This window comes from Pygoscelis adeliae, unplaced genomic scaffold, assembly GCF_000699105.1.
Source record: "Pygoscelis adeliae isolate BGI_AS28 unplaced genomic scaffold, ASM69910v1 Scaffold57, whole genome shotgun sequence".
Lineage (NCBI taxonomy): Eukaryota > Metazoa > Chordata > Aves > Sphenisciformes > Spheniscidae > Pygoscelis > Pygoscelis adeliae.
Window position 1 is genome coordinate 9,241,533 of NW_008825615.1, and position 16,226 is coordinate 9,257,758.

At 36.1% G+C, this 16,226-nt stretch overlaps 1 protein-coding gene across 2 annotated transcripts in view; it reads right to left on the bottom strand.

Annotated features, from left to right (window-relative positions):
• BAI3 (brain-specific angiogenesis inhibitor 3) overlaps positions 1-16,226 on the bottom strand; it is a 481,908-nt gene that overhangs the window by 34,267 nt on the left and 431,415 nt on the right. For both annotated transcript variants that reach the window (XM_009333162.1, XM_009333161.1), the window contains 4 exons: positions 10,761-10,911; positions 10,124-10,193; positions 5,235-5,301; positions 2,986-3,071 (listed from right to left, as the gene is read on the bottom strand). In XM_009333162.1, coding sequence (XP_009331437.1) covers positions 2,986-3,071; positions 5,235-5,301; positions 10,124-10,193; positions 10,761-10,911 — 374 coding nt within the window. The remainder of the gene's footprint in view (positions 1-2,985; positions 3,072-5,234; positions 5,302-10,123; positions 10,194-10,760; positions 10,912-16,226) is intronic.

The following is a 16,226-nucleotide window of genomic DNA, read 5'->3' on the forward strand; positions in this document are numbered from 1 at the left end:
CATCAAATCAGGATGGGCGTTCTGTATAGTCAGATTTGTACTAGTGATCTGAATGGCCCACTAACATCTGGAGTGATTTTATTCATGCCATATGAAGGTCTGAATACAGGGTTTGAAATGTATGGAATCTGATGAAATAAATATCAGTTGGTACTAAAAAGGGTGACCTGTTTTGCATTTTAATAAAACACAGTACACAAGCATTAAGCTCAAAGCATTTTGTATGGACAATTGTACCTCGGCACCTGTCAGAAGAGTTAAAGTGCAAAACCTGGAATTTAAATTTTCTTTTACATACAGCATGCATTCAACTTCCTGAGTCGACCAAATAAAGACTTTTGCTATTCCTTCTCATTCTGCTATCAGAACCAGGAATAACCATAGCTGACTGAGATGTGACAGGAAGGGTGCTTTACCTATTCCCAGCTGGAAAGTGGTCAACATGGTGAAGATAGGTAACACTTCAGTTTTTTCCCAGTTATTTCAACCAACGGAACTCCTTTTTATTGCCAAACTCATCATTCACAAGATTTTTAACATACTGCCCAAAACAACATTGAACTCCAGTGTTTCAATTTTGATAAACCAAACAATGACTTTCCATAAAAAAGTGCAATATATTTTCCATAAAAATGCATTTTGTTCCATAAAAAACAGTGAGAACCATGACCTTGTATAAGGTGATTGTGGGGTGTGAAAAGAACTCAGTGAATCCACATCAGTTTACACCAATTAAAGATCTACATTAATGAATGAACTAGAAAAATGCCTTGGGTAAGCTTAACCTAAGCTTGGAAAAATACTTTCCATCTTTGCTTGGCAATACTTCAACATTATCAGACTGGATTATTCTCTTTGCTCCTATAGATTCGTTCTGGATCTTGCAAATAATAGAACTTGATGTGTATATAGACCAAATATAATCTTTCTGGCTGGGCATATATGCGTGCTGCCCCTTATGCCAGGAAAATGATTGCTATCTATCAAAACACTTGTTGATTCTCCATATGCTTATTAAGGTAGAAAAAACCCATATGGAGTTAGTATATTTTGCTCCATTCACTGCTTTAAATCCTACATAAATGATTTCTACAGCTGAACTTTTGACTGAACTTTTGACACGCATAGGCCCAATGTTTGCCAGAAGTTGCCTTCCTGAGCATGGCTGGCAAGAGATATTTGAGAAATGAGTGACGATCCCCTTTCTACTGGAGGTCAAATGCTGCACCAATTTCTATGCCCCAAAGAATAACTCAAGACTCTTCATCTGCCAAGTAGTATCAAGGAATGCTGTCGCCAAGCTGCCACCTCATACTATCAGAAAAGTTAAGACTGTTTCTCGATCAGGGCATCTACGTGCGTTCCCAGAATAGCTGGAGTGTTTCTGACAGAATAATTTCTAGTTCTTTATCCATTTACTTTAAAATAGAAATACCTCTTTACTAAGTTGCGCACTGTTAGAAAGCAAGTTATTTGTTTCATCAGGAAACTATATTATAAGCAAAGAGATTTCTGTAGCTGACAATTGAGTAGCTGAAAAAACCCCCGATGCAGTTAAATCTAAGCTTGGATATCCTTAGAAAATGTACAAAGCCAAACCCGTGGCTGCTCCAACTCCTTAAATCATCGCAATTAGAGCAGATGTGAATTTGAATTGGTGTTTACTAAGTTACTACTACTCTTGAAATAATTTGTGTAGTTTTATAATATTCTAGATTTCATCAGTGTTATTACACAGTTAAGAATGTTGATGGAGCAATGTAGACAAAAGTAAGGTTAAGAAATTAATACTTTCTAATGAAAAAAAGAGGAAAAGAGAAGACACAAAATGAAAGCTTTTGGTATATATTTGTCAGAATAATGGCAAAAGAGCTGAAAACCACAAAGATTTAATTGAATTAATATTAAATGCAAATCACACCAGCTGAAGTATTTATCATAAATTTGCTCATCTAACCAATGAATTGAACTTATTAAGAATGCTACTGTTAGTGAAATGGTAAAATAATTCAAAGTGACGCTGTAATAAATTTACCCATAGCAGTAATACACAGTAAAATAAAGATATCATTGCTTATCATTGCTAGAAATGCAGATATTGGTGGTGTTAACTACAAGCTGGCCCAAAAGACAATACTAGAACATGTAACTGTAAAAAATGATTATGCAAAGTTTAAATATACTTTCATAGGCATTAAGAAGGTGATGATGCACTTGTGAAATATTTTTCTTCAATACGGAATGAATTTAGGTTTGCTGCTGCAGTACTTCAAATCATTGTCATCCACTGAAAAACAGTTTCTGATACCACCACTGTCATAATCCTTTCTTCTCATGAAAACAAACAGAATTTGAATGTAAATGCAAGTAAATAATCAATAACACAGAATTTCCATTTACCTTTTTTCTTCTTTTGCTTTTAAAACATGTTTTTTTACTTTGAAATTCTGTTACACTAATTTAGAACATATATCTATGTAGATATGGATGTACGAACAAAGGCAAATTCTTCACATAGTCAGAATGGCAGAATAGCATTGACCTCAGTAAGGGATATATTGCTGTAAAATATATTTTATAACAGCTTACACAAATGAGTAACATTTCCCACCATAGTAATTAAAGTTGACAGCTAGAGAAAAATAATCAGTTCCTTCAGTAAACACAGTTCATAAAACTGTTTTCCTAACTGCAACAACTTTACATGTGTGACATTCTTGTGAAACCTCCACTCAGATTTGTTTAATCCTCATTATTATTAACTTAATACTGTTGTACTTGTGTTTTATTATGTTTGGTTTGTTTAGTTGCATTCCCTTAGCATAATGCAACAGCAGCTTTTGAGGTGAATGGAATCTGTTAGACACACTGTTACACAGATATAAAAGTTCAAAGCACAATCAAAAGCATTTTTGGTGAATATCTGTAATTGAAAATTGGTGATACAATTTTAATATGTTTTAAAATAACCCAATTGTTGCTTACCCCGCTCTGTGTTTGAGCTTTTTATCTAGGATTCCATCTCTGGAAACAAGTTTATTAAATACCAAAATGCCAATCACCATGTTGACCTGTCAAACAGAAAACAAACAGTTGATCTTTCAGTGCCTGAAAGAAATTACTTTATCCCATTACTTCAGAAAAAGGCTCTTACAGACCTGCAAAATGCCTCTTGTCACATTTCTAAGTATTCCATCAGCAATTGTGTAACACTGTCCCTGAGCACACCAAAAGTCTGTATTCTCAAATGGGTAACACATACGCACACTGCAACAGGATTATTTTTGAATCTTGAATTATGCCTGGTATCAAGTTATATATGTACATTTCTGCTGGCCAGAAACTTGAGTAATACAGCTTTAATATTTCCTCAGTTTTAATTGCAACGATATATCCTATTCCAGGAAAACCACTGCATTTGAGTTGTGCGCACAGAGAAGAGCTAGTCAGAGCACACGATGACCGCAACCGTGTTCCTTTTTAAGCATTTACGGCCCATGTGGGTGTTCCCATTTATGCAGAACCAGCCTGTGGTTTTCCATATCCTCCTGCACATTAGTCATTGTCTACGTCATTCACCAAAATGCCAGTCCTGAGCCTTGTTTGACTGCAGTTTCCTTTTTTTGTGGGCCAGATGGATGCCTGGGGTAAGTCTGTTTAGCTCCATTAAAGTAAATGGTGTAAATGATCACATACATGGGTTGAAGAGCTAACCTAAAAAAAAATTCAAGTGTTTCAGCAGTCAGACTTTGGCACTCAATGGACATACTAATGGCATTTAATGGACAACTTAATGACTGTTATTATCCATTTGTATTATTGAACTGAACTCTATGAACCTGTCTCTGCATGGCCTGCAAAGAGGTAATACCAAGTTTTGAAACTATCAAATAAATGTTCCTTATTTTTTTTTATTAGAAAAGGGTAATCCTTTTTTCCTTTCAAACAGATTTTTCAAGACCTGTGCCAAAATACCTAATTGTTGCCAGTCTGGCCTGCCAACTCTTTTCCAGCTTTTCTTATTATCACTTTATTTTCAACATTTACATTTTTCAGCTGATGTTATATAATTCTTTTGCTTCGTACACTTAGGCTTAAGTGGCTGCATGGAACAGCTCCTTCCACAGCTACTAGCTAATGGAAGGGCAAACTGCAACTGTGAACTTCAAACGTCTCTGAACAAAGCTTGCCAATTACACAGAGAACATACAGTTCCATGTGAAAATTATGACTGCCTTTTTGTAAACATCCTTGGCTCCTCTATCATGACAGGGACTGGGAGTTGTACAAAAGGATCCTGGCTTGACTCCAGCAATGATGAGACAAACTCTATGGGAGTAGTAAACATCCATTTCAGGAAAATCTATGTAGCTAAATGGTTATATCTTTGATGACTACTAAGACCGATTCCCTTTTGCAAGGGAAAATCAGAAATAACCGGTGTTGATACAGCTATCCTAGTATAAAATTGGTGGAGTGGAAAGAAGAATTAGATTCAAAATCTGTAAGGGAAAAATACTAAACAAATTATTGTAAAAAATCCATACAGACTGCAGAGCAGATGACTGATAGCCGATGGCACATGTAGGGTGCAATTCATCTTAGCCTAAAGTAGACACCTGAAATAATACTGATGGTTTTTCTTCACTGACAACGAAATATGGCTGGGATAACTAGCTTAAATGCAGAAATCTACATTGCAGATGTCTACAATTAGGCAAAGTGAATCTTACACCTAAATGCATTTCCAGAGATGTGGAAGATTAGTACACAAACGAGTAACATTTCCCAGCTATGATGATTTTTTTCTTTGCCTTCAAAAGCAGTAGCCATGGAGAACTTGCTGGCTGGTTCCACTCCTCCTGTTGCTTTTGCTGGCACAGCAATACACTGCCAAGTAGCACTCTATCAAGACCGCCACTGAACTTCACAAGGCAGTGACAATTGTGTAGATGCTACTGATAATAACTCAGTGATGCCTGTAATAAGTTTTCTGTGCCACTAATCAGTACATTATTCTTTCACAGCTTACTGTGTAAACATGGAGATATAACTGGTATGAAGAAGTGGTACAATTAAATGTCATGCATTCAAAATACTGAAGGTATGTTAAACAATACTGAGCTCAGTATTTACAGCAAAATGTAATGCTACTGTATAGCTAAGCTTTTCTAATTTAAATAGTGAATTCCATCATTTCGTATGAAAATACTGGAAATTATATTAATGTTTACCAAGACAACAGCAGCTGCAGGTCCAACGAAAGCATAAAGTAGCCCTCCTTCAAGAGACAGCCAACAGCTGGAAAGAACATTAGAGAAGAACTAACACAAATTAAAAATAAGAATAACGCATTGCCAAGAAAGCATTAATAATTACTACAGCATGAGATTCTGGTGTATGTTCAATCCTACATATAGAGATTCATATGCACACACAAAAAAGAATTACTTTGCTGATATGATGATGCAGAAAGTGAAAGTTATTTCCATTACCAATTGTTAATGTTTCAAAAGTTTTAATGTGAATTATGCCTATACTGAAATGCTTAAAATGTATTAAGAGCACAATAGAAAATAAGTTTGCAAATCTTTATTGAATCTCCTCTAACCATGAACAGGACTTGCCAGGTAGGTATCTAGAAACATTTCCAGCTTACAATGTCTGACAGTTCTATACTTAAAGCAATGAAAGGCCAAGTACCTGTAACGTAGAACTTCAGAAAAAACAGGTTTCTACGTATCTTCTCTTATGTCATTTAGTAATTGCTATTAGAACTAGGTCTTACAGACAATATTGCCATTAAAGAAAAATCATATGTGATCTAACTGTTCTGTATTCTCTGGAATATTTTGCAAACAACTTAAATGTATATTTTAAAGCATCTGAAAACTGTATTTTCTGGTAAGCTACTAATCTTGCAGAGTTTGTCATACTGCATCAGGGCTTTCACTGAAAACCATCAGATTTCCAAACACAGAGCGCTTACAGAATCAAATTCTAAATATTTGATATACCATGATGTAAAGCTTTCCATATCTGCAAAAGATCAGGAGCTTCACACACTGAAGTAAATGCAGCTGTGCTATTTTCCCAGTGATTACACATTCAAAGAACTGCATGTTTATTTGAATGCATGATCACACCTACCTATACGAAAACTCAACTATATGCATTCAAATAATTTACTTGGATCTCACATCCAGAAACATTCACATCAGAACCATACACATCATCTTTATTTTCCAGTACTGTTTTTTTACTTTTGAAAACCAAGTAAATTAAATGCAAGCACATCATAATATTAATGGTCTGTTACGGCTGGAATTCTAACTGCAAAGAATAGAAGTGTTTCCCGTTGCAATGAAGCCATGTGAAATCTGTCACATAAACACAACTGCATCAGTGTGCTAAATTCTGGAATGATAAATTGATGCAAATACTTCATATCTGCCTCACTGTTAAAAAGGTAATACATGTCAGGCTATTCTACATCCTACCTCAAAAAACAATTACAACAATAATGTTCAGTTTAGTTTTGTAATATCAAAGAAAAATGCTTTCAAAATTTTCTGCAATTTTTCTTGCTATTTTTCCAAAAGCTATGTTATTTATTGTGAGAGACTGAGAACGTGGGCTTCTGAGAGGGGGGAATTTATTCACAGTGCATTTCCCTGCCAGCATGAACTTTTAAACTTAGTGAAGAACTCTGTGTAACTAAGACATGTAATTAAAATTTTCATGTTTATTGGGAGATAGAAACATCAGTTCATAAAAATTGTTTATGTATTGTATTTGAAACATAATTTCGGTTACCTGTGCTGAAAAAAAGGGTCAACAAGTTTTTTTTTTAATAAAAAGAAAACAGTTTGTACCACAAAAATCTTTAAGACCAAGGGAGAATTTTTCTCTCCCTTTCCCATGCCCTCAAGTAAAAAGGCTGTTCAAAAGAGTGACTTCCATTTAGAGGCAGAGCTGAAAAAAAATGTAGAGGTTGTCCTCTTTTCTTTACACAATCTGAAGTTTCAAGAATCTGGATTTTCAACAATGTGTGATGTGATTATTGCAATGTATTCAATATCTGTGAGTTGATTACTCTGAAATGCACTTTTTCCCCATCTTTTTCTGTTGAAGACTTTCTGAAGACAGATTCTCAGGTGCCTTCTTACACCATAAAGCAATTTTTGTCAATTTTTTTACTGTTTTTTCCTTCTTCTCTTCTTTTTCTTTGCTCTGATAGCTTTTTTCTATGCTTTATAGTTGTTTTTATTTTGTTTTCCTGTTCTGTCGTCTTTCTCCCTGATCCCCACATAGCAGAAAACCATATAAATTAATTAGTAATAAGAGCATCCACTGGTGTTTTTATGGAACCATGTTACATGGTCATGAAATTCTGCTGAGTGATGAAGTATCTGTAGACTTGTTTGTATGTTCTGTACATTTTGTGAGTTGTTTGATGCTCTCCAGGAGAATGGTTCCTTCTCTTAGGAGAGCATGACTATGACAGCATTTTAATTTTTGCTGATATAACAAATTCCTGGAAGTTATCTGCACTGCTCGTTAGTATATGTGTGTAAACATGAGTAGGTCACACAGGTCTATTAACTATAACTAGTAGTAGTGGTGCTTTCATAGCTCTGATCGTCTCAAGAGAGGTAACAACAATATTTATTAGACTTACAGAAATAGTTGGAACAAACAATCAAGCTTTCAGACACACAAATCTTTTTCAGATATCCTGAAATATCTGAAAACTTGTCACTGTGATTTTTATTATTTTTAGGAAACCCCTTCAGCTTCTGTATCTATATCAGTACAAGTGTCTGTGTGAAATATTTTTCATATGTAGTTTTAAATGTACAGTAGTATAATTGTCTAATAATTAGGACCGAAAAAAAAAATGGAAGTCAGAGACTGTTGATCACAGGATTGGTTCGAGTGTGAACAATTCAAGCCACCCCCATCAGTCATATGCTGTATGAAACTGAGATCTACTTCAAAGATCTTTGGGCCTTCTCCCTGTCCATCAATCTCTTCACATGTGGGACTATGAGACTGGAATCAATTCCTTCATTTTCACTCTTAATTTTCTCCATTTGAAACCGTCCTTTTCAAAAATAGCATCTTACAGACCAGGAATAGTTTGCAACAGGACGCATTTCTGATGGCAGCATGTGTGTAATTGATTGCAGCCAAACAGGCCAAATATAGTGTAAGCAGTTAAAAAGCTTACACAAGTGCTTTAGTTATGGGAGGAGGAGCAGGACAGGAGCTCTGCTTTTACACCACCGAACAGTTGTTACGGGACACAATTCTTTGCAGGCTTCTAGAGTGGGACAGCACATCAGCTGGTGATGGAGGATTCTCCATCCCTTGCATTCCCTGTTTCCTTACGTAATTCGGATGTCAAATGCCAAGAAAATGTATTTGCAAATAAGATGAGAAAGCTGAATTATGGTTCTGTTTGTCCCCTGTACACCTCCTTTTGCGCTTTTGTCCCCCAGTACTGTGTCAACTGAATTTGGATCCCGGGAGAGGAGCTGTTACATGTACAGAGACCTGCTCTTCTTTACTTTCCAGGTTACCCTTAATGAATGAATTGTTGCTTTGTCTGAATATTTCAGTATATCCTCTTTTAAAAATGCATTCAGCCCAGGAAGGAAGCAGGAAGCAACACTAACTGAAGCAAGTAGTCACACGTGAATAATTTCAGTAGAGTAAATGCAATGGGATTGATCCTGCAAAGGACAGAGCTATATCCCCAATGGGGTCTGGACATTGTAATCTTGTCATTTGTAATTCTCACAGCCTAAATGGTTCTCCAGTCCTGGTTCAAGGACTAAATAATAAAAAAGCCATCAAGATGAGCACATATTAGTTAGAAAAAATGTCAGAGGAACAGGTCCTCAATATAACTCCCAAAAGATGATTAAGACCGTTGTTTCACTAATGATTGCCAGCTATAAGTGCAAGTTAAGCACTTCAGTTAGGTAAGCCATTCCTCATTAAAAAAATGAAAGACACACTTGTCACAATTTAAAACTAAAGAGCTCAGTGGTTAGAGCCAGTATTCAGGAGGAGATTTGTTTTTGAAACCTTATCCACCCAGAGCTGGAGCGAGGGCTTGAAGCCTCCCCCACCATGTGCCAAGACAGGGCAGGGAGGGGGAATCCTGATCTCACTCAGTAATGATGCTAAGGAGAATAATTAAATATTCATCGAAGTGAGGACTTGACCTAACTCATCCACATCTCTGATGAATGCCCTCATTACCAGCCTACAGAGTAATATTTTCTCTCTTTCTGTCCAGATGCATACTTAATTTCTTAGGCAACGTGAGGAGAGCTCCAAACAGGACGACCGAAAGGAACGCATTCTCGCATACATAACATCTCGGTGGTTGGAGCTCTCTGCTGGCAGGACGGAGGCTCAGCCCAAGCTCCTTCTTCAGCACGAGACAACCGAAGGGCAGCCTCATTATGGAGTGAATTTTCCAGGGGCTAAATACGCACTGGAACGAGCCAGGTGGCTAAACAGGAACTGTATTAATAAAATGTAAATGAAGTACACATCGCTCCTCCTCACTGTTTCTCAGGTATAGTCCAGTCCAGGAAATGGGCTAGATCAGGCACTCCAGGAAAGAGGGGATGGATGGGAGAGCTATTCTGAGATTTCTGTGGGGCTTTAGCTCCAAGCAGCTCAGGGGCATTAAAGCTGAAGTACATGCTTGGTGGGCAGAAACCTGGGTGCCAAAGAGACTCTTGCCAGTGCAGTTTTAGACATGTTTAGAGGTTGGCAAAGGCTAGCCATAACATTTAACATTCTCTTTGGTAAATGTATATAAATGTTAGGTGTCTAAGTGAACCTAATCCTCAGTGTTTCTAAAAGGCTTGCTACTTCAAAACCTCCCAAGAAATCCAGGATCCCTGGTGCTTTGCTGAGGTCAGTCCAAGACTGGCATATGGTTTTCTCTTTGTTATTTTGTGGACCACTCAGTGACTCTTATGGCAGTTCCAAGTGTGAATGGATACCTGTAGAGCCTTTAGACTATACTATGTAATTCCTGATGGGTATGACAGTCTTGTTAATTAAAAACTTATTTTATCATTTCAGATTGACTTACTAGTGGGCTGTTCCATATCCTTTTGTCTTGGTAAAGCCTATTGATATTGCAACCACTAATGCTGGTAAACCTGAAAAAAATCAAAACAGTAATAACCATTAGATGCTGAGCAAAATATTGCTGTTCTGCCTGGACAAAAAATGACAGGGCAGGCTAATGCAAAATGGTCAATTTGACACGGAATGAATGATTTAAGGAAGCACAGTGCTATTGCAGGATTTCTCTTTCTGAAGCACTGTCAGGGAGGAGGACACTGTTTTCTGCCCAGGGTGTACCACTTCGATGTAGCTAAATTACTGGTACATTTGATGGGTCTTGAAGTGAACCAGGAAGAGACTTCATGAATATTCAGTGAATGTTTTTTCTTGTTTTATTTTGATTTCTTGATATTATACTACTTTGCTGGAAATCTTCTAAAAATTTTTTAAAACATATTTATGAAAGAATGCTAAAATATACACCAGCATAGCTTGAGCTTGAGATAAACTGGAAAGGCTCCTAAGTTAGTCTTCTTTTTAGTAATGTGCTGTCTACTATCTTTCAGGTTTACTGAAGAAAATGATTATATACTTGACATTGTCGCTGCATTAGACTTTTCATTCCAATGATTCTGAGGAGATGAATTTTACAGACTTACCCCATCCAAGGCACAGGAAACGTTTCCTTATGAGCCGTGTCCTAATTTTTCCAGTAACAGCCATATATGACTGCCACGCTTCTGTCAAAACCCAACAGAATGAAGCTAAGAAGAAGAAGTGTAAAAATGCGGTGGTTGTAGTGCAGATGCCCTGCAGGGAGTAAAGAGAAGCTCATGTTGAATATTTAGGGACACTCATTTCTCTTTTCAGTTCAAAGAGTTGTCATAATCTATCATCTTGACCTTTATCCTTAACATCAACTCCCCCTTTATGATGTGGTGGCCGTAAAGATAGAAACAAAGAAAGAAAGAAAGAGAGAGAGATGTTGATAGGGATTAGGCAGAAGAGGTTTTGACTCTTTTCCCAAACACTGAGTGTGCCAAGCAGGGACAAAGAACACAAAATAAATCATGCCACCAGATTTTTCTCTACACATTTGCTTTGAGCAGGGATCATCATAAAGTCATTGTGGTAAGCAAGTTACAAACTGATTATAAAATCTCACAGAGCTGAATAAAGAAAATGTGGGGATACAAATGCTCCTAATTACCAGTTATATTTTCTTTCCCTCCGTGCAGAAAGATCCTGATTGTAAATCTGAATTTTAGGCAATAGATTAGGTTTGATTTATTTGACTTTTTATTTAAACCTTATAGAATGTTAACCTATTGAAATATACTGCCTGATATCTTTTTAGTCAGATTTAAGTATAATAACCTTAACAATTACACTGGATATTGTTTTTATGGGTGTCAGTCATTTGTCATCTGAAAAGTATTTTGAGCATATGCAATCAACTTTCTTTTGTCACTGTAGCCCTTAATTAAACTTGACATTGTAGCTTACATAAATGAGCTTCTTGGCATAAATGATGATCTACCCTCCACTGTGTTACTTAAAATGCCAGTTGCAGGCTATAAAATGCAGTGTGCATTGTACCCCAGAACCGAAAACACACCACTAATGTTGAGAATATCCTTATGACAATTTATCCTTATCACAATTTGAAGCATCAAAATTATATCAAGGTTAAAAAAAAAAATTTTTGCACACCCAATATTAACAATGCAAGATCGCAGTTGAGAAATGTCAATATTATTTTTGATTGATTCTTTATGCAGCATACACATCTAATAGCTATCTTACACGCATGTAATAAAAGGCTAGTCAACTTTTTTTATTAAAATCCCAGTTCAGCAAACTATTTAGGGAGAAAATATGTAATGTCCTAATTATATATAGATGCTTACATATATTGTTGAATCAAGGCTGGTGGCTATAAAAATTTGGGAAGGATAAGGTATATATGACACCACTCAAGTTTTTTAGTTCATTTTATATTCCTAATTACTTTCAGGTCTTTTTGTTTTGAATTTTCTATTGTGTTAATTTTCCCAGTTTCTTATCTGAAATCAATTGTGTTGGTTCACTCCAACATTTATCTAAAATACATAGCTGATAGCTGATATCAGCTGATATTAGCATTAGCTGATATCAACCCCTGAACTTTCAAAAAGTTATGCACTTGAACAGTCAAAACTTAATGATTTCCTGCTATGAATTTACAGATGTCACAAACACCTTGTTTTCTAATCCTGGGTCAAATTGCCTATTTAAATCTGGGGGAATGGGATTCTATATAAATATATGCAAGAGAACGATTGTTTATTTAAAAAAAACGAAGAATGTAAACTGGAAAAAAACAGCATATCCTGAAAATGCACTAATCATTCCATCCTACATTTTGCCATTAATTCTTATGTTTAGATGTCTAAAGTATGTGGATTCATAAAATCTATCCTGTTAAAGCCTGGCTGATAGCAGTATCTCCTGTATACGAAAAATAAATACTTATTTAAAATGAAAGCTATGCAGTGAAACACACCATAAATATAATAGAAAATATGGAAATGTCCTTTCTTTTACTAGCTGGCTCATATGTTATGGATTCCCACTATGCAACTTTAATTTGCTTTCCTATCAAAGTTTTTGTAAAAGCTAGCATGTTCTGTTGGAACGAGAATTTGACAATAAAATTACTTTTGAGGAATAATACAGAATGTTTTAGGGAGAAACTGCATAGGTAAAACACAATATTACCCCGAAAAAAATGTGAATATACTGTTTCCCTTATAAATAATGCAAATACAACCAAAACCTGATTTTTTTTGGTGAAAACATTGTTAACTCTTATGGCTGACAGAGTATAGACTGTAGGGTTTAGTTCATAATTTGTCCCCTGTATTGAAAGAAAGACAGATGATAATCTGAGACAAATGTGGACATGGCTGTTGTGGAAGAAAGAACTGTGATGAAAATGTTAATGATCACGTTGATCACAAAATGAGAAGACAGAAACAAGTTTTATTAGAAGCGATCTGTGCTCTAGCTGGAATGTATGACTGCTGATTAAAACTAACTCTTCTGAATGGCAGACAGGGATCTTTAATAAACACCGATGGTAAGTCTGAATCACTGATATAACAGCATATTTGCATCACATACCATCAGAAAGATGCAAATCGGCCTCAAAACATCACCTAACAACCGTTGTGGGATCGTGATGACAGAATCATGTGCAGGCAGTGCTTGAAGTAAGTTCAGCCTCCCTCCCTCCCCAGCCAAAGAAGCAGTCCTGGCAAATGAAACTCCCCTCTCCCAGGTATAGTCATGGGCTCAGCACGGTTGACCAATACCCCCCTGGAAATCTGGCTTTTATGTACTGCTGTATTCTTCCCCTTCGATAAGCAAATAAATAAACAATTCTGGTATGTCTGGGAAAGAGCTATATCTGGGAAATCTATTTCCAAATAGGAACAAAACCTCATTTTCACTGAAGGCTGTTATTAAATGGGGCATTAAGTATCTCTAGCCAGGGAACCATAATTTTAGCAAGTACTTTATTAGTATTTTTTTCTTTCTCACCAGGTCATGGACTACTCCCAATCTCTCCTTCTCCCTCTCCTCTTCTCCCTTGCCAAGGTACCACCACCTCCCCTTACCTTGCTGCACGTGCAGCAGCATCACTAAAACCTTGTGGCCCATCACTCACAGAAAGCTACGGTGTGTCAACCTGTCAGCACCCAGAGATAGTGGTACACATCTTCCCCATTGCTTTAGGAGGAGATGTTTCTTATTTGTTTCTAATTCTAGTTTATTAAAACTCACTGAATTAATTACCTGTGCTGAGCACCTGTCAACTTGCAACAAAATGAATTTTAACAGCCTAATTTATTCACTATTTCCTCAAGCTTCTGAAATTAAGTCAACTCTTTTACTCTAACCTCCTCTTCCTCCCATTGCTGTTGTTCTCAGCTCCCCATATTTATTTTTAATTACAAGCGGGGGAAGGGAACTTTTCTGTCCTCAGAATGCACAATTTCATGAGCTTTAATTGAGCTTCAAGTATTTAGCTACCTTGAATATCTAAGTAACACCATTCATCCCTTTTTAATAAACAATATACTATTGAAAGCAAGAGCTCACATCAGGTACCAAATTATTTCCTTCTTTCATTCTTGTAAAACGCCCACTCTGAATCAGGGTACTGAAGCACAGCTGAGAAATGTAAAAAACAGTGCAAATTCAAAGCTACTTATTCTAGCGATTAATATTTTTAATGTAATAATGATGAATAATATAGAGAACATTTATCCATTTTTATGACCTACAAAAAGTAGGACATAAATGCAACCTCAAAATAATCATTTATCATTATTTTTGGTGCATCGGGTTGTGGTTTTTTTTTTTTTTAATAGAACAGTGTTCTTTTTTAATAGCAGTGTGAACAGATCTTCCACACAAAGACAAAGAGGGTTAAATAAGGACACCTGATTCGTCTTCTTGCCTTGAAACAGGTTCTTTTTCCTTCAACAAACTAGTTGCCTGTCTCTGGGTTCTGATAAATAATATAAGAATCAAAGCTACTGGAAAATGAACATGAAAAATGAAATCTGTATTGGTGATAGCAAAATGAATAGGGCTAAAATCCACTCAGCTGGATTATGTCATGAAGTAGAAATGAAAGCTAGTAGAAAATCATTTAAATAATAAAATTTCTTGGAGATTAAAAAAAAATCTTGCCCTTGATTTAGCTCTGTGGAGATAAGCCTAAGGAGATAAATTAAATGGGTGCTAATTTTATTCTTATGAAGTTCAGACTCTGCACTGAATACACAAACAAAGAACACTTAAAGACCACAATAAAGAATAAATGAAACAAAGCACAAACAAAACAAAGAGAATGTAAAGGATGTAGCAAAGAGCAGAAATATAATTCTATGTCAAAACTGGTATATTTTATTGGCTTTTTGTGACTCTAAAGTCCTTAACTATAAAACGGTTTATCTTTTCCTTCTTTAAATTAAAAACGTAAATTCATAAAGGAACATACTGCTTATTGTTCTTAATTTGCTTTTTTATTATTATTTATTTTTAAACTGATTTGCACAATACAGTACCTTTGTCTCAGGAACAGCAGACACTGTCAGAATACAGAGATACAGTATACTGGTCAGATAATACTGAATCCTAGATTAAATGCTAATTTCTAGAGTAAACTGCCATGAAATAGTAGATGGACTTTCAAAGGCTGTGGAACAAAGAAGTAAGGGCTTGCATCTCAGGAGTGTTTTTCTGACAAAACAATATGGCAAGGAAGGCTGTCTCTTCAGTTTCAAACATATTTGAAACTTAGGATCTTAAACGCCTGAGAAATCATAGCTGTAGACTTTCAGGTTTCTCTTCCAGGATCATTAATATTACTGGCACCATAAAGCTCTGAAGGTACCATTTTATTTAAAATATCCCATGTTCTTTTCTTTTGCCAGACTTGAGTACTGCTAACACCACTTGTTCGAGCAAAGAATTCAGGAAATCTGATACCCATCTTGAAAATAGCACCATAGAGGAAGGAATTGTTCTAAAATAATGTTATTCATATTTTAAACCAAGAGCTATGAAACTATTTACTTTAATTAACTTATAGACAAACTTTTAGATCTTCTAAAAATCTTCTCCAGTGTCCTTAAAAGTCGAAGGCTCAAGTGGCTTAACTTCATTACATTGTGTTCTGATATCTGACATGATAACCCAAAATAATTAGCATTTGACTTCATAAGCATTTATGCGAAAAGATATGCACAGTTAATTATTATACTGCAGGATTCTATATGCGGTACAATACAATGTGAATGGTAACCTTCTGTCCTGGTTTCAGCAGGGATAGAGTTAATTTCCTTCCTAGTAGCTGGTACAGTGCTGTGTTTTGGATTTAGGATGGGAACAAAATTGATAAGGCACCGATGTTTTAGTTGTTGCTAGGTAGTGCTTACACTGGCCAAGGACTTTCTAGTTTTTCATGCTCTACCGACTGATGCACAGGGAGCTGGGAGGGGGCACAGCCAAACTGGCCAAAGGGACATTCCATACCATGTGACGTCATGCTCAGCACATAAACTGGGGGA